General features: G+C 41.3%; 1 protein-coding gene across 3 annotated transcripts in view; it reads left to right on the plus strand.

The window, feature by feature from the left end:
* Window positions 1-4299: 4299 nt before the first annotated feature.
* The window catches only part of fgf13a (fibroblast growth factor 13a), a 91073-nt gene continuing 75657 nt past the window's right edge, over window positions 4300-19715 (plus strand). For 2 of the 3 annotated variants that reach the window (XM_041048778.1, XM_041048781.1), the window contains exons 1-2: window positions 4300-4567; window positions 6440-6602. In XM_041048778.1, the coding sequence (XP_040904712.1) occupies window positions 6554-6602 (49 nt within the window). In that variant the 5' untranslated portion in view covers window positions 4300-4567; window positions 6440-6553. The remainder of the gene's footprint in view (window positions 4568-6439; window positions 6603-19715) is intronic. The other variant, XM_041048779.1, reaches the window with a different exon arrangement.

Raw genomic sequence — 19715 nt, forward strand, 5'->3', positions numbered from 1 at the left:
GAATGTCAAAAATGAGTTTGCAAAAAGCTACGTTGGACAGAGCCAATGAGGTGGAAATGGGTCAAATGAATTTTTCATAATAGTAAATCAATTCCAACTTTGCACTCTTTACATAGTAAAACCTGCTTCAGGTGCTAATAACTCACCTGCCACTGGACTGATGAAGACTTCATCACCAGTGGTAAATGGCAGAATGTCAGCTGCACCAAATATGAGTAGATCATCTGTCCCACAGCTGAAATATACCCTGACTCTGTGACATGAGAGATATAAAAATGCAATCTGGGGAGCAGCAAAGTCAATTATGTGCTGTGTTATAGGAAGACGTGACAGAAATAAGACAGTGTGTCACACCTTTCGACCCTGACCTCTATAGTTTTGAAATAACTTGCTGACCCCATCCTGACCTTTGAAACTGAGGTCAGTGCGCTTGAGCTCTGTGAGGCGCAGAGATAAATGAGCAGATGCAACGGTGCTATGAGTAGTGTTTGATGAAATCCATCACTTTTATGTGCAAGCGCACATAAATGCACAAACGCTTGCTTGGCCTTCCAGTCTTTCGCTTTTATTCCTTCCTGCAATTGCTGCTCTGCTGCTATTCGTTTCTTGATGACAGCATGTGAATATGAAATCTGCTTTGCTTGTGGCCTAATACATATAACACTGGCCTCTCCTGCATTAAGTTTCATATTCTCCCTACAGCAACAATTTCTCTGGAATGTTTTTCTTTTTATAGCTTTCGCGTTCTGGTTCTGTATTAACCAAGTAAAACAGAAATTCACCCAGTTAATCTACAGTCAGAAAACCAGCAACTCTCTGATAAGAGTGATCCACATTACGTAAGATACAATCACTCCTTGACCCCCAGCTTGTATCCACTGTCATCACTGTCCCTGTAACAGAACCAGCCTGACCGCCTTATCAGTCACACTCAGAGCTTGAATCAAGCTCACACCTACAATCAGAGGCAGACCACTAACCCTGCTGCACAATGCTGGAGCATTAATCAGCCTCCAACACCTTACTGCCTGTCCCAGAGAATGATTTTTTTGGGACTGATCCCTCCTAGGACCCATTCTGGCTCCACAAATATCACCTAGGGTGATTTTCAGTCCAGCTGAGTCACATATCAAGCAGCTCCTTCACTATTGGTTCAGTGTTGCTCTGTCATCCTATGCAACAGATTTATAAATCAGCTCGGTGTGCAGATGGGGTGAGTGGCTGTTATCAATGTGATTGGAAATTGATTTTGATCTGACTGCCATGATGAATATATACGCTTTCAGTAAAAGACCTGGACTGTAGCATGCTAAAGCTTATGAAAAATAGGCTCTGTGTGTTGTTTTCTTGAAAAGACAATATCCGATCAAAGAAATGTGTAGTGATTTTCAGTACATGATACTATCAGGGGTGGACACAATAACATGGATTTCTGTAAAATATAATGGAATTCAAAACAATAGCATTTTGCAAGCTTTGCAGTTCTATGATCATTCATTCATTCATTCAACATTTCAGTCACTCCACCGTTCTTCCATTCATTCTCTTTGCCCACACTTCTCTTCATACTCTTCATTGAACACTAGCGCAAAGATCAACCCATGATGAATCTAGGAGAAGGGTTTGACTGATGCCCCTCTGAGTAAAAATTATCAAAACACATCCAAGTATAATAATCATTTCAAAATAGGCCATGCTTAGTCTTCCATACATATCTGGGCAGTTTAAACCCCCAAAATCTGCTTAAACTGCTTAATTTACAAATGCTGAAAGAAACCACTGTACCCGGAGGAGAACACCCATCCAAACAAACACGGAACATGCAATCTCTTCACCAAATGTCACCATGCTGCCTTGAGTGATTTGTTCTTCCCTGGAATACCAAGTCCCCATCATCTTATTAGCTTAAATAACACTCATGGAAATAACAATTAACCCACCTAAAATCACAAATGTAACTAAAATCCTCCCACACTTTGAACTTTCTCTACTGAACAACTGACGGTGGCATACTGCGGTATACTGTGCGGCTGGAACACATTTATTGAGTTTTATGAATGCTTGGATTTTACTTTCTCTCTTTAGTTGCTAAGAAAAATTTCACACGTACTAACAATCAATGGTCCGGTTGATTTTCAAAGCATTAACAGTTTAGTTGGGAGGAAATTTGCAGATGTAAGGTGGTTCATGCCTGCAATGAAAATAACTTAAGTGTATCTTTTAGAATCCATTTCCATGTTATCTTTAATTATCTTTGATGGTTTAATGGCCCAGAATGGGCATCATAAAATCATTACCTAACTTGCTTCTCAAAAGAACGTTTTAGTAAATATTTCATACTGTACTACCTAACACAGTCTACTGGCAAATAACCCCATATCAGTTCTGATCAAAAGGTACTTATCAGTTCATCGCTTGTTAGGTTTATGTATCTGCCAGACATTTATCATGGGAAATGGTCGTATGTGACAAACCACGCGTAGTTTGCTGAGTTTGCTTTGCTTTAAACAGGCTGGGGGTGAATGTAGCACTGTAGTGTGATGCCCTGTTGGAAAGGTCAAAGGGGGCCACAGGCCATGGACACAGTGGGAACTCAACCCGCTGACATTTACAGTCTCTCTAACCCTCGCTCTTTATACCTCATTCCCAACATAAACACGTCCAGTTGGTGAGTCTGAGCTCTACCTCTTTTCCACACTCACACTGTATAACTCATTATGTACAGTAACAAACACCTTTTGGAGTCTTATGATAACATTACTCCACTAACATCTCAGTTATATAAAAACACTTGGAATACCACTTCGGGCATGTAAGTGTAATTTAAAATACACCCCGATTACACCACACAGCCATCCTTTCCATTACTGCCTCTTTATAAACTCTGGAAGCCTTACTCACTTGGTGCATGATATCTTGTCAGCGTAACAGTTTATACAACACTGAAAGACATGGGGTTCATATTTTCATGACCAGTAATAATTCTGCAATGCCCAGTTCTGCCCAGCTGTGGTAGTAATACCACAAAGTTCAATCCATGACAAACCAAAATGAACCCACTGCCCCTGTTCAGTTAGGTTTTGGCTCAGTTTTGGGGTTAAAGTTTGGTTTATATGTAGAAATGTTATGGTAAAATTTAGGATAAGTTATTTAAGATTAGGAAAATTTAGATTGGTTAAACCTAAGTTCATGTTTTTGTCAAGGTTTCACTTACCATACTATAAAAAAGCCCAATCTGAGACCACTCAACGACAAGTTTTCACACATAATGCTTGATGAGGTTTAATTAATTTACATATAAATTAGTAATTTCATACAAATTTTCTTTCAGACAAGGCTCGCTGCTCATTTAATGCATGCATTGTGTTTATGATTTGCAAGCATTGTGTGTGTTTGTGCATGTGTGATAGTGCTGGTTTTGGTTGGCTAAACGAGTGATTGCATCCCTTATGAAGACATCGAGCCACTGACCACCACCCCCTCTCCCAGTGTAACCTCCTTGACCCCTCAGCTACTGAGTGGTCAGCTCCTATTGATTCACAGTCTTCTCGATTCTAGTCTGGTGCTAAGATAGATGCCACTATCATAAATAATAACCGTGCACCCTTTCAGTGCCGGTAAATGCTAATGAGCTGTCAGATTTCATGATTTAAGAAAAAAGGAATGAATCAATACATTTTCTCCAAAAAACGAGCTAAGAACTCTAAACGGAGGGGGCACTGAAAGTAGTAGATGGCTTGAATTTATGGTTTAAAAACAACAAAAAGGCACATGGACAATGACTTAGCTGTCTCCACAAAAGATTTATGGAAATAACCACTGGGACAAGCAGAAAATCTACCAGGAATAACAGTCAGCATTGTTAAAAATGGAGCCTACTGCTTCCAGTATGGCTCATGACAGAAACAGTCACAATGCAACGCAACTAAAAGATGAAAAACGTTAGATGACAATAATCTTCCTCAGTCTAACAGATTAGATATGCTTGAAAGCCTGGCAGGATCATAATTTAGCTTAATTTGAGTTCAATTTGTCTTAACAACTGGAGAAAGTAATAATATCAGAGTAAACGCTGTTTTAAAAGGGCAATGATTTGACCATTTGAGGCAGAGCTACTCCTTGAGACAGGCTAAACAGGCACCAGTGTGCCTTAAATGTCTCAGGAAGATTCGAGCATGTGAAGAAAGTTTGACAGGCCTCCAGTTTCTTCTAAAAATAGCAACCATATAGATCTTGTAACCCTCAACCCGCAGATCTTTTTCCTCTGCTGCCACAGAGTGCTAACAGACCTGCAAGGCTGAGAGATGTGACATAATGCCCACAAAGACCGGACTAGGATTGGACTGGGACTTCAGAATGAAAGCTGATAAAAAATAATACTCGTCATTATAATAACACCAGTGACCTTAAAAGTGGATTAAGAGGCCAGAAAACAATTTGGATTTGGATTGAATTTTTGACTCAGAGTCAAAGTGGTTCACTCACCATTTGGAACTGGATGGTTTCATGTGAGTCCAAATGAAGGATGAGGTGTGACTTTTAGGCTTCGCATGTCCAGGTTTTAAAGGTAAGAAACTCACATTCTTTAAACTTTAAATTTAAGCATATTTCTGGACACCAACACTCTATAACGAATAGCTTTCATTATTAGTCAACACAAATGTCAGTGTCAGCTGAAACACTGATAAAACTATGAAGCATAGAATTTTCCACAGTAAGGCCTCATGATGGATCTTGCTTGCTTTGTTATGACAAAACTTTGCCATCTTCTACTGGAGTCACAGCAGTAGCCTAATGCTGGAGATGGATAGTTGAAAACCCAGGCAAATTAAACCAAAGCTTTTGCATGAGTGAGTAAGAAAATATGATTTGGGTGAACCTTCCCACCCACAGGTGGGTAGTGTCAAAATAAGATAAGTGATTGTTGCAGGAGGATCTGATGTACTGCTTTCCATTACACATTGACTTTTTTCTTTTAATGTTATAGAATTTATAGTGCTGATTTGTTCTTAAGCCTAAGTGTGATTTCAGTTTCTACTGTTTCATTCACTGTTATATTATTAAGTAAACAAGATGAAGTGAACTCTGTTATGGTGGATACTGCAACTTCAACCCTGTGTGCTGCACCACACAGTCTCAGCACTGCAAGTGCATTAAACTATTAGAACAGAGACTTTGGGGAAATTATGCATTTCAGTACCCAAACCGAACCAAGTTGTCATTTTCACAAGTTGCAGTGCTTTAATTCTCTTGTTTTATATAATACAAGTAGTTTTATGTACAAATCATATGCAATAAATATCTCCTGCACTTGTAATAGGGTGGAGTTTTTGAGATTATAATTAAACGGTCAGATAAGTATTATAAGCCACAAAATTTAGTAGACCACTTATTATTTTTTATACTTTTTTTTTTTCCTTCAAAGAGCCCTATGTTGAAAACTGCGTGTCCTGCATTTATATAAAGTCAAAGAACAACACCTCAGACCGTGTAAGAAGAAAATGCGCAGGCTGTGTGTGTGAATGGGGGTAACGCATGGCTCCGCAAAGGCGAGTGCATGAGAGCAACAGCAAGATGGTGTGCACCATGCAGCACAAGCTCCTGCTTTAATTCTTCACCGCGTCGACAACACAGCTCGCACGCTGGCCTCATGTTTGGATGGAGCGGCTCGTTGTCCTCTCGGCAGTGGTCCTGAAGTCAAAAAGACAAATGTCCACGGTGTGAATCGGCGCTGTAACGGGGGGAGCGCTCTCACGTTGTGTATCCTGTTGATTCTGTCTGCCGAGCGTTTAGAGGAGCAGAGCTCGTCAGGAGGAAAGAAGAAGAAGAAGAAGAAAAGCCTCAGACAAGAAAACCTGGTCGCAGAAGCTACATTGGATGGCATTTCTCCCGGGGTTTGTTTGTAGATAGGACGGTTCAGTGTTTTCACTTGTATTTTTTTTTTTTCTTTTCAACGTTGACTGAACACCTCCGGGGGGGAAGAAAAAGCCCCTGCGCTCCATTTCGCAGCTTTTTGCTCTTCTCCTTTGTCACAGTAGAGCAGGTCGTGATTTTTTTTGTATGCAACATAACGGGATTCATGGTGGGAGCGTTTCCTTTCATCAATGTGCATTGATGTAGCGGAAAACGTGGAGGAGATAAGGTAGGTTAAAGCGTGGCTTTAAAAACACTGGGGAGACTGTGCAAAGATAGACAGGCACATAGGCTGGTTCTTGGTGTTTATTGGAGCCATATGGGCTCTTTGTCGTGTGGCATGTGAGTGTGTTTAGAGAGCATCAATAGTTGGATGTTTTCATTGATAGCCAATTGATAAACACCTTGCAGCCTGAGTAGCTCCCACGGTCCATTGTCTCGTTATGTAGCCCCACTTTCACACCAAACGTTGCTGCTGTGTTTTTATAGGAAAATGTAATTTGGATGAATATTTCTCTATCCACAGAACCCTTATCTCAGCACCAGGAGCCTTTGGTAAGGATTTCATTGAAGACATTCGGCAATTAAAAGGATTTCGATTCTTATCTAAATCGGGAATTACACATCCAAACTGGGATCTATGAGCGGAAAAGTGGCGAAGCCTAAAGAAGACAAGGATGCTTCCAAGGGTAAGAGGCGAACCTTGCATTGTACAGACTGCTTTACCCCTTAAAACCCAGGTTTTTTAAAATTATTTTTTTATTATTATTATTATTTTTTTATCGAGGCCGTGCACCCATTCATTTCCTGCATGGTGCTCAAATCACCCTTTGAGGTTAGGCTGAAAACAATAGCAGCCACTGGATGATGCTGAGCCATTCCCAGCACGGTGCATGTGGATATTGCTGTTTGAGATCTAAGCAGTTGCTACTGTAGGCCTATATGCTGCACGATGTGTTGGTTTGAGATCACATGCTTTACTTGCATTGACTTGATGATCGTCAAGAACAGAGACAATTAGACAAAGCGACGATGTGGCAGACCTGTAGGGTACAGTGGCACAGACTGCGCACAAAAAGGGATTTTTTTCCCCCCATGAAAAGTAAACATAACGCTGGAGCGATGGCAGTGATAACCTAATGTGTCGCTGGCATCCTGTTGAAATGTCCCTTTGTGTTTGTCTCTCGCACCTTATCCGCATACTGAGCCGCACATTCTCATCACAGCTGTACTATCACGAAGCGCGGAGCCTTTTCGGTCTCGTAGCCGGAGCTTATGACCCTATGGCGTAAAAATCAGGCCCTTTACCTCTCAGGCGAAAGAATAGGAAGTAAACTGCCTATCCATTGCCATGGAGACAGAGCGGAGACGGGGTTACCAGAGAAACCTGGCGGTACTAATCACTGTAGCGCCGGGGATGTGCACGACACTTTACGCACCGGCACACACATTACTGCACCTTTGTCTTGGTGCTCGGTTTTTCTATTAAACAATTATAAATAAATAAATGAATAAATCATGCGCTGGTTGACAATGATGCAGTTTTATTGCGTCAGTACATTTGTTTGCAAACCTACAGGCGACGATTTCACCCTCAAAAACCTTATTCTGTTGTCTTTGTAGGCTTTGTTGGAATCGGGATTCACGGCTTTCCACTGGCTTAAGATATTTTAATGGTCAATGTACACGCACGAATTTCCTGTAGTGTAACAGACTGCATTTAAAACCGTGGCAGCCTGCCCATCGCAGCCTTCCTCTTTATTTACAGTACAGCAATTCAACTGGATCTCCTTGTTGTCAGGTTCCGGCTCTGTTTAAGGTGCTCTCAACAAATCAATAAACCTAATGGGCTTATTTTGGCTGCGCTTCTTGCTGCAAGTGACGACGTGGCTTGTTGATGTTACTATGAGTGGTTCATACAGTAATGATGGGTCTATAGCACACTACACTAAACACAGCCTGTGTGCAGAAACTTTTCTTCAGTTGTTCTTCACATTTATTTCATTTCTAACTGGTCCATGAAAGTTTCTGTCCTCCAGAAGTACCAGCAGCTCAGAGGTCAGTTATTAAAGGATAATGAACCAGTGAGATAAGAATATTTTACCTTATCATAAGATCCCATACTGAGCAGACTGCACTGTGAACTTACACTCAGTGAGAATACACAGAAAATACAAATTCAAACCAGCAAAGAAAAAATACTAAACTTTAAAATAATTAAATATCATTCTAACTATGTACGTCTGAGTTTGTTTTAGTCGCATTTTCTTAACTTAATTTGAGGATATGATTACATAATCGACCTATGTTTTATTTTTAGTCATTCTCCTCATTTGATGCATTTACTGCAAATAATGATGCATCTACAAGAACCTACTCCATCAATTTTCTCAATTTTAGAAATAACAACAATTATTTTGTCTCATCTATCCTGATCATTTAGAAAAGACTTTTTTAAAAGTTTACCTGTCCAGGGACTGAAGGGCCTCGTATCCAAATAACATTTCTTTTCTTTGTAAGTGATTAATGTCTTTGTACATGGTGCCTGACAAATAATTAAAAAACATCGGCAATCATAACTAACCAATGACGCTAAAAGAAAACTAGCCAGGCATGTTTTGCTGACAATGCAGTGAGCAAGATATGCTCAAAAGAATTGATTTCTAGATTAACCTCCACAGCAACTTTCCCTCTCATCTCCCTCTGGAAATCAATGGCATGTGTGAATGGCTGACTCATTTAAGCTCTAGGGCAGCGCCGTCTCCAAAACTCTCGGATGAGACACCAAACGCTGCACCAAACCAAGAATTCTCAACAAAGCTCGTTCTAGTTTTATAGATACACAGCTGAAAGCTAAAAGCTGGTGTGACTCTGCTGCATTCCAATTTTAGGGGGGGAAAAAAAAACTGCAGTTCACAATCTGCATCACTGAGAGGTCCACTCCGTGCCAGCTGCCCTCCATCAGAGACTTGAAAGGCACAAGAGCAGGGAATTGCGCGGGGAATATCAGTACTGACCCTGCCAACGTTGGCAACCACCTGTCCCACAAATTATTTCAGGGAAACAGTCCATTAAAGCCGGAACCACCTGCCATCTCCACAGCTTTTTTCCTGCAAGCTGTTGGCCTACTGAAGCTTCTGACTGCCCTGCTTTTTCAGAACAGAACTGATACCCCCGTTTCCTCTCATCTACCCTCAGTCCAGAGTGTCTCAGTTATCGCTGCTAATTTGCCAGGCTGAAAAATTACACAGGAATGTATGTAATCATTGTTACATTAGTTATATGCCTACTTGATTCAACATGATCCATTACCACTGAAAACGCTTTCACACAACAATGCAGTGTTTGTTAAAAAAAGTTGAAACGGAGAAACTGAATAGAAATCAGATGGATGGAAAGAAAACTCTCTCAGGAGTTACTTCCCTCCAAATAAAATTATATTGAATTAATATATTTTTTTCTGTGGTGGTCCCAGTGGTGATCATGTCAAAAACTGACATGCCATTAAAACTGTGCGGCTCCGTGACAAAGTCACTTTTTGTCATTTCATGACAGGGTATTTTCTTGTGGTTGGCAAGTATGAGTTTTGTGACAGTAATCTGTTCTGTGGCTCAGTCAGAAAGGCCATAATTCATCCTGTAGCAGTACATGTGAAAACAGAAAGTATGCAGAGGCACAGAGAGAGGGAGAGAGAGAGAGAGAGAGAAAGAGATGTGGTGGGGTAGAGGGAGGCGGTGGTGGTGTGCATCTGAGCTCCAGTATCAACACCAGTGAATCACATTGTGTTAGTTTCCCCCTGTCCTTGTGAACCTAAGTTGTCCAGACAAAGTGATGTGTCAAAGCATGACATACACACACACTCTCAACTTTGCAACTTTCCAGAGCCTGCAAACTCAGCGAGATGAACTTTATGAACTGTTTATGCCCATTAACAGAGCAGGATTAATCCACTGTGCATCAGTTATGCAGACGGTTCCACCCTGACTGACTCATGACAGTTATACAATCCAATCTAATAGTCTCCATCACATTTTCTATTTTCTGAGTTTTATTATCACTTTTCCTGTATGCAGATTATAAATCCCACATTCACTGGGGCAGAGACTGCACTCCTGTCACTCTCCTCAGACTTCATCTCTGTGCAGTGCGTTGATAGACTCCCCTCTTGGGTCGTGAGTGTCAGCCAGTAGATTCATGTCTGCCTCAAATTGCAGGTCCGAGCGGAGCAGAAGGCATAAGTCTTGCATATTTGCGGGCAGATTAATTCAGCGCGAGGCCGGCCAGAGAACTGAATCAATAGATACCCAGAGAGGAGTTTGGACCTGCTTCATTAATCACAACACAGGCAGCTCTGTCCTCCTCAACACTGACACCTGCTCTAATCTCATCAGCAAAACCGCACGCTGTCTACAATGTCATTAAGATCTTTCGATCTCATGGCTGACTCTCTGAGAAGCCCCTTTGAATAACAGTCAAGGGAGCATTTGGCTATTGTTTAATTATTAAGACATCATATAAGATTAAGTAAATATCTGCACTGTGAGACTTTATTATCGTGTCTCACTCAATGTTTGAAAGTTCAGAGTACATGCACAAGTGTAAAGTTGCTACGTCTGTTTTTTTTGCTGTGACCAGCTGTTAACGTACTCAAACTGCTGTGCATACATTGACAGGTTACTTCAGTACAACATGTGCACTTTCACATTCAGTCACACTGGTGTGTACAAGCTCAGCTGGTAGGCCAGGAGGGATGGCGGGGGGTTGGGGGGGTCCTCAAATTCTAATCCCAGGGTTTGGAAAATTATTCCAAATAAATCTTGAACCCAGCAAGCTCACAGGATTTTCTGCTGATGACAGGGTCAGCTTAAAATCATTTTTTCCCCTCTAAGATACTAATACAAAATTCAGTTCAGGCTCTTTTCACGTCTGTACAGTCTATGCTGAACCTTCCAGACCACCAATTTCATCACAGTATGTCACAATGTACTTTTAAAGATGGCAGCACAAATTAAAATGTGACATATTCTCTTTCTCTTTGGGGGTAATTTTCTCCAAAAAAAAAAGAAAAAGAGGGTAAACGAGAAGCTCATTCACCTCTATATACCCCTACAATATATCCAACACAACAAAAACAGTTTGGCACATGCAAACATTGGGGTTTGTGAGGACATGTTCAGCTCAGTTCAGTATTTGTGGTGTCAGGATGGCGGAGTTGTTCCCTGTCAGAAGCTTTCCTGGTACTGACGCAGATCCGGCCACACTGCCCGGAGGAAACTGGCTCGCCTCGCATCAGAGATCTGCCAGTCTCCATCGCTGACTTGCACGCTGATCGCTGTTTGGTCAATGTTGAGAGCCCGTCTCCTCAATTCCTCTGTCAGCTTGGGTTTCTGAGTGACACTGGGTGCCCTGTGATTAGCTTCTGGTTTCCAGTCTGTTGTGTTCTCTGGGATTTTGGTACAATTTGTTTCTTTGGGAGGAAAGCTGTGTTCTTTTAAATATGCCAACCACAGCGTTGGAGTTGGTTGTGCCAAAGTTTGAAGTTATTTATGAATTAGTGGTGAAATATATCTGCAAAACACGTTTTTCATCCTATTCATTTCTCTTGACTTTGAAATGGACTCACGCTCTGTCTTACGTCATAACTGCCAGAAGGTTTCTGCCCCTAAAATCTCTAAATACCTGGCTCTTCTGGTGCATTAGTCAGCTTGCGGCTGGTAATCCACAGAGCTGCATGTCTTCTAAGGTGAATGGCTTTGCTAGCTGTCCCCTCAGTTCCTATTGCAACATGCCTGCCTCGGGCTGTAAGTTGCCAGGCCACAGAGCCAGTGAAAACATGTCGGTGGTATCCCTGCATAGCTGTTTTTTTGTATTCACCTTCTCGGTCTTTCTGTTTCTCTCAGTCATCTTCTTCTCCTTGTCACTTCTTGATCCGGTAATACTCCTCTTGGTAGACATTAAGTTGGTCGTGTCATTTGGCTTCCTTTTCCTAAATACTGTCACTCAGAGCGACTAAAGGGTTTTAATCCTCATTAACAAAATGGCCATAAATGCTAAAACATCTGGCTCTCTGCTGAATCTCGCTGCTGTTTCCCAAACAATGGAAAACACAGACACAGTAGCAGATGCAGTTATGTGGAATCTCACAAATCACCACATTTTTGCGTATTAGTGATATTTTAGCTGAGAGGGACAAGCAAGAGTATTTTATTTTTACAAAGTGAACAATATTTTTTTATTTTTGTATCCAGGAGGTTGCAAGTGTAGTGTTAGTTGCGAGCCAAATAATGATTTGGTGCTGTAATAAAATCACTTCCAGCTTCAGATTTGTCTGTGGTCCACTGATGTTGAACATATCTGATGATAATAATCTAATTTCTACACCTGAATTCTTTCATCAAAATAATGGTGCAGATCAGAACTCTGACAAATAGGTGTGGGATTATCTACTACCTGTGGATTTTGGATTACTGCAATTTTACTTTCAAAAATGCACTCTATGCTACAGTGGTTAATCCCATCTAAAGATAATCCCCGTAATTGTGGCTATGTGTGTCAAACTGCCCTGATAACAATAAATGATGTCTCTCCACAGGGCCAGAACACAAATAATTCAGAGGGCGATGACTGCGTTTTCCACTGCATATTTAAAACTATGCCACAAAAGACATAAGCTATTTGGGACTTACTAACCTTTTCCTATAAATGCTAATAGCTAGAGGCCAAGTGGAGGTTAGCAGTCTTCTTCTCAGTGCACAGCCTTAATAGCACAAGGATGTGGAGAGCATGACAATTTTTCCAGTGGCTTATTATCTGCTAAATTAGACTCAGATGACATCAGCAGAAAATTGCTCTTAACTCTGTCTTTATCTAGGCTGCTTACTGCTCTCTGAAGAGAGTACACTTGAATTTGAACATCGTATGTTTTTTTTTCTAAACTCTCATCATATAGAGGAGATGACAAATGGCAAACAAAATCAATTCATCCCCATATATACCTTTGCCAGGTGTGTGACAATCCAGCTCTGAGAGCTAATGGGCTCATTGCATATCAAATGCTGTTGATGAAGCTGAAGGAAAGAGCTCATCTGTTCAGATGAGCATGTGGCAGCACTGACTCATTTGTCTGTAAGCCTTCACACCACCCTGAGCTCACTTTCAGACTGTGTACAGTATGTGTCACAAGTGGCTCTGCAGGGGCTGAATACCACAGATGTCTTCTTCATTTATCTCAGAATAAGGTACCACTGATGGTCTGAAAACATTCAAGTGTATAATTTTGTGAGGGCATGTGTGCGTCTAACTTTAGCAAGTCCTTCAAGGAAATTTCATCATGTTTGCTTCAGACTTGAATTCAGTATTTTTCCCAAACATATTGCAGACATAAAAGTGAACGCCAGACTTATACTTAAGGGTCAGTGCGCTGTAGTTTTCAGTCTTAATGTTGTTTTTTTTTCAGTTTTTCATGGAAAACAGCATTATAAATACCACTAGAATAGACCACGTTTGACACTGTGGAGAGCTATTGTAGGTTTTGAGGGAACAAGGAGGTCACAGAAGCAATTACAGTATCCCAAGGTTACCATAGAAGCTGCGAGTTGCTGTCGTCATTCAAGACAACCTGCACAGAATATAGCGAGATTGGAGCAGCCTCAAGTACAATTATTAGGTGTTAAAGATTGAAGAGAGGGGTGTTTCCTGGTCAGAGTGACACCAGTGAAATATTTCTGAGCGAAGTCAAGGTCTCCAAATCATGTAGTGTTCAAAGGTTTTATGGCCTGCTGGATTCTATATTTTAAATCATGCCCAGGATTAATAGTTGCTCTGGACATGAACTAATTAAAGTTGGTGAAAATTATAAAGGGGATTAAGGCGAGGTAAGAAAGGGAGGCGATAAGGCTGGACCAGTGGTAATAAACAGGAGCCACTGGCTGGAATAGAGCAGGCCTGGGAGACAGCATCTGACTGGCCAGCAGACCCTCTGTAGCCCTGATGGTTAGGGCAAACGATTGCCTTTGGTTTGAGCAGAATGCAGATGAGTGACTGGCAGTTTCTTAACTCTGAGCAAGGCTGTAGTCTCAATAGCGATGATTCACCAGGAAGACACCAGAATAGCAGACCACCATCTCCTCTGTGCACATGCAGAGAATAGTTAACAGGATTACCCGCTCCTTCCCCTTCTCCAATCCTGCAGCTCCTTTCACAAGCAAGTTACAAACAGGGCCTCGCTTCAGCTTGCATCAGTGTTCCAACCTCAGCAGGGCTCACTGCCTGTGAGAAGAAACATCAGTGTGGAAACAGAAGGGAAGTCCTGAGCTGACCTGATGGATCGGTAGATTGGGAAAGATATTTTTTGTAAGAGGCTGGCAGTCGCTTCATGCAGCCTGATCCATCATTTGTTTGCGCTCTGGGTATGCCAGACGTCAAAAACGCCCAACTGTGCTTCTCTAAAAACCTGGAAACTGTTTCTTAGCGCACAACATTGTGTGTGAGTGAAGTGTGTGGCAGCACGAACAAATAGCAGCCAGCCATTTCAGTTAATGATATCCATGCTGACAGTGAGGACTGAGCAGAGCAGGTTTGGGTTTAAAGATATAGTTGTTTTGCATTTATTTTAATGACATTGTGCCGGTGCACCGTGTCTCTAAAGTGCTGGTGTTGGCTGAAAACTGCATTTGAATATCAGTATTTTGTTTGTGGTGCAGATAAAAAGAGAAACTGTCCAAATCCTGTCTCCATGGGTATTATATAAAACACAATGGGACAATGCACAAAATATTATAGGAAACCATTAAAGGAAAGCTATGATGCAAACTATACTTCCTCAAAGCCTAAGCTTTTCAGACATACAGTATTGTATATAAACTGGAAAGGCTTGGTCTTATTATCAGCACTTTTGGACACCTGCATTTTGACAATTTCCATTGCAGAACCACCTGTAAATTACATTCATATGCAGCTATTTTGCATTAGAAATCACTGTTTTGAGAGAATGGAAATGTCGGCCGGAAATGTGTGTGTTGAACGAACTGGCTTCTCCCTGATTAAGTGTAATTGAATCCTTCAGTGCAAATGGAGGCAGTAACGTGCTGTTCATACTTTTTATTATTCTAACCAGGACCACAGTCCTTTCCTGACTTTAACATCCATCATTTTCAGGAATTTGAAAAAAACTTGCATTAAACTTCCCCCAAAATATTGCTTCTCATGCATATGGAAGTCATTTGTATATGAGGTTTAGCGTTGCTATGTACTTGGATGTAGAGAAGATGTAGTTGCTGTATTGCTCCAGGAGCTGGAAGTGTTAGGAAGAGTAAACAATTTCAATTGTTGCTCATTAATTAAGGTCTCAACTGACCCCCACTACCTTCACTGAGATGCTGTGCACTCTGGAGGTTAATACTATTGACCATATTGATCTCTGGGTCACTCTCAAAATAGCAGTTTCATTAGAATAGAGATATGGACACAGTCTCTAGAGTGAAGGCTGAGGCAACAGTTTGCAAGTGTTTGTTTGTGCTTCCAGCTGTCTTGACTGACAGAGAGTAGGGGTTAACACAACCTAAATACTGGTATGGCTTAGGTCTCTAATGAGTATGGACAGAATCACATCTTCAGAGACAGCTGAAAGACTATTATGACTAACACATATATACTGAGAAGAGGGACAAAAGAAATAGCTGCACCTAATTTAACGTCACATATACGCACTGTATAGATTCACGTCTTTGGGCCATGTTTAATGTCTGGAATGACCGGGGCACTTAGGATTGGCTTCTCTTGAGCTGGAATATGAAAGATGATATATAGCAGAAAGCCATTAGTACCATTCCTCAGAGAAAGCTCATTTATTCAGCATTGATGAGAACAGAGAATGGAAGGGTAATACATTCGGAGCGAAATATTAAACAGGGAGAAGAAGATAAAAGAAATTCAGATAAAATGGCGGACGGTTAAAAATCACAGTGTATGAAACCCTGAAGTAGTAAATGTCAAACTCTCAAATGAAATGTTGGCGTGTGCTTTCGTATGTGTCTGTGTGTTAATTTAGGTAATGTTTTAGTGCTCACTGTGAAAAAACGATGAAGCAAGTACTAAATGTGAGTGAGCCTTCTGTTTCGAGGATATGAGAAAGAATGGGGAAGAAAGACATTGTTAAGACGACTGCTAAATATAGCAGCGATCCTTCACTGGTCCCTGAAGCCAATTTTACACAGTCTGGAGCAGTGAACATCACGGCTGCGCCTGCCTCCTTCTCATCAGGGAGACATCATTTACATAATAAGACGCTGCCACGGCAACAAAGCCCCAATAAGCATGGGAGCCGTCAGTCATGGGGGGTGGATACCAAGGTACCTTCCTAACATGCGCTATTGATGCGCTGGGGGCCGCAGCGCTGCAAACGCTGTCACACATGCACACACACACACAAACATATGCTCTGAGCCCGAGAGAGAGAGCCCGTACGGAGAGACACACTTGATTAGAAAATAAAGGGTGGGAAGGCAACAGTAAATGAGCGGTCCTCTGGGGTGGTGTTGGTGGAAGGGTTCGAAGTGTGTGTTGCCTGTTTGTATGTGTGTGTTAGGGGTGGGCATTGTGAACATTTAGTATGAACATTACATGGTTATTTGTGCTTTGGTGTTTGTATGTTTTGGTACATGCTGGAAACCTGATATGTATGATGTGTAGCAGTCAGCACTCAGTCACAAAACAGTTGCTTACAAGGTCTTAAAACTGTAAACTGTATGCTATTCAATGGGTTCTGCATTTTATTTGATCAAGTGTTGTAATTCACTTTTTTCATGGACACACTTCGACTCAGCTATCTCACATTTCATTTTTTTCTGAGACTGGTTTGCAACAAGATTTCAACCTCCGTGTGCAGACTGCATCCAAGTATTCAAAGTCTTTCAATTTTTCACATTTTGTTATGTTGCAATTTTTGTAAATTTATTAAAATGGAAAAATTGAAATATGACTTTGACATACGGTGGAGTCCAATAGTCTGTAAGTGATTAGACCTTCATTCAGCACTCAGTTGAAGCACTTTTGACAGCGATTACAGCCTCAAGTCTTATCGGGTATAACACGAGAAGCTTTGCACACCCTGATTTGGGGATTTTCTGCCATTCTTCTCTTAAGGTCCTATCGAGCTCTGTCAGGTTGAAGGGGACCGGTGGTGGACAGCCATTTTCAGATCTCTCCAGAGATGTTTGATTGGGTTCAAATCAGGGCTCTGGCTGGGCTGCTCAAGGACATTCACAGAGCTGTATGCTTAGAATCATTGTCCTGTTGGAAGGTGAACCATAGGCGAAGTCTGAGGTCCTGAGCACTCTGGACTATGTTTTCTTTAAAGATATCTCTTTACATTGCTCTGTTCAGCTTCCCCAAAACCCAACGAGTATCCCTCTACCTGCAGCTGAATATTACCCCATAGCATGATGCTGTCACCACTATGCTTCACCGTTGGGATGGTAATGAGCAGGTGATGAGTGGTGTCTGGTGCAGAAATGATGCTCAGAATTTAGGCCAAACAGTTCAATCTTATATAGATAAGTAAACATCCTTGTATCAGCTCTGTTAAGTGTAAGCATTCATCTCCACACATCTCTGATAGTGCAGAAGTAAAAATATTAGCCTCTCAGAAACACATCTTTACAGGCTGTGTTCACAATTAATACTGGATACTGTAGGAATGGTTGACAGTGGTTGAAAACATGCACCTATGCTGCAGCTCCACAGACCTCAAGTTAACCTCCCAGACACTAGACCTGTAGCTAGACCACAGTGTGATTCAGTTTCCCACCTGACAAACTTTTCTTTTTGTTTTGTCAGATGTCATTAGAGATTCTCTGTGGTGAATGATCACATCATTTTCAGTGTAATTAGAGGAGACAAGTCTCTGCCTACACTGCAGTGCAGAGAGGGGAAGATAAAGAGATGGAGAGAGAAGCAAAGGGACAAAGAGAGTGAGTGTGAGATGGAGTGTAAGAGAGAGAGCGAGAGAGAGAGAGAGAGAGAGAGAGAGATGGCAGTCAGTGATCTAACAGTAATCCATAACAGCAGAACTGGCTACCATAAAGAAGATGAACAGTGCTGTGGGCGACATGAAAAGGTTACATGCAATAACGACTAAATGCTTCAGCTTTGCTTAAAGGTTACAGTGGAAAATTAGGACAGGGACAATTCTGAATTGCTTCAATTCCTTCACTTACTGTGGTTCCCTGACCAATACCTTGAATAGTAATTGTAGGCATTTCACCTCTGATTCCAGTCTGATTCTATTCCACTCTTCAACAAGTAGTCTACGTCATTTCAAAAGAGCAGATGAGTTTCAGTGCATCAGGTCTAAATAAAGTACTGCTTAATACTCCGTAGCTATGAGAAGCCAAACCTTGCCTTTCTGACCTTTATGCCATGTCCATGTGTTCAGTATGCTGTGCAATCATGCGGTCAGTTGTTCTCCCTGGCCTTACACAACAGATGCATTCTTTATATTGTTTTTTTTTTTCTTTTTTTTTTAAATCCTTGTTGCACTATTCATAGCACAAGGACCTTTGTATCACAGCAACCTTTAGAACATATTATCCAGTGAAGGAAATACACCGCAACACCCAACCAGCAGAGCCTGAGATGGCTTTTGTTTTCACATGATGGTCTGGGTATCTTTGTCTATACGAGCGCGTGAGCGTCTGTGTTCGTATGTTTTCAGTCTGGTTTGCCAGTGTTATCCGAGGATTTTGCAGGGCTCTATCTGTATTTGGCTGTACTCTGTAGATCAGAATGGAAGGCATCTGGTGTTTGTTCATAGCCCAGATTTGATCGCTTTTTTTTTCTCTCTTTTGTGTTTGTGTATTGTGATAGTTTTCTGTGTACTGCACTTTGCATATATGAATTTAACATATGTATGTATAAATCTGAGTTTGTGAACAATTAGTCCCTTAACCAATTAGTGAATAAAAATGATTATGTTTAAACTTTTGCTGGTTCCCACTCAGCAAATGTGAGAATTTGTTGCTTTTTCAGTTTTACACAGTTGTACATCGACTTTCTGGATTATCATCTCAATTTCACTTTGAGAGATTGATGGTATTTTTCAGTACTTCATTTATTTATTATTTCATTATTATATATCTGGGTATTTTTTATGACGTGAGCCACATGTGAGATATCACAAACACTTTTATTAAAACAGACTGTGGTTAAAAGGAAATGTATTTCCTTCCCAGTTTGAAAATATACAGCTGCAAAACATTAGAGCCTACCATCACTAACTCAGTTACTACAATGCATGCAACTCAAGACAGGTGTTTGGCCAAAAATCTGTTAGTTTGGAAGGAGAGGAATTAGGTGTTTGAATGTAAGATTCACCTTAAACCTTAGGCAGGCTGCCCAAGCAGAGCCTATGTATGGGAAACAATGGGTTGTCTCTGGCACTGTGGACCAGCGCTGTGTCTAACTCCATGCTGTACAAACAGTGTTAGAGATGAGAGGTGCACACTGGCACAGCTTTACGGAAGAAACGTGTTATGTTACGCAACATCAAACTATATCGTTATACATGGTACTGTCTCATCCTATATCTCGTTTGAAAATACCTTAAAAAGTCCAGCCCTACCTCTTGTATGCTGCCTCTCGCTCTTCCACCCCGCTCTTCTTACTTTCCCTTCCTCTGTGCCAGAGAGCTGCCTGCTCTGCTGCAGAGTAGTCTTTGTGTATGACTCTACCCACACTTGGTTTCATGCACTTAAAATGTAACACATTCACACTGGGACATGAATAATTTAGGCTATGTGGACATC

This window comes from Toxotes jaculatrix, chromosome 10 (genome assembly GCF_017976425.1).
Source record: "Toxotes jaculatrix isolate fToxJac2 chromosome 10, fToxJac2.pri, whole genome shotgun sequence".
NCBI lineage: Eukaryota > Metazoa > Chordata > Actinopteri > Toxotidae > Toxotes > Toxotes jaculatrix.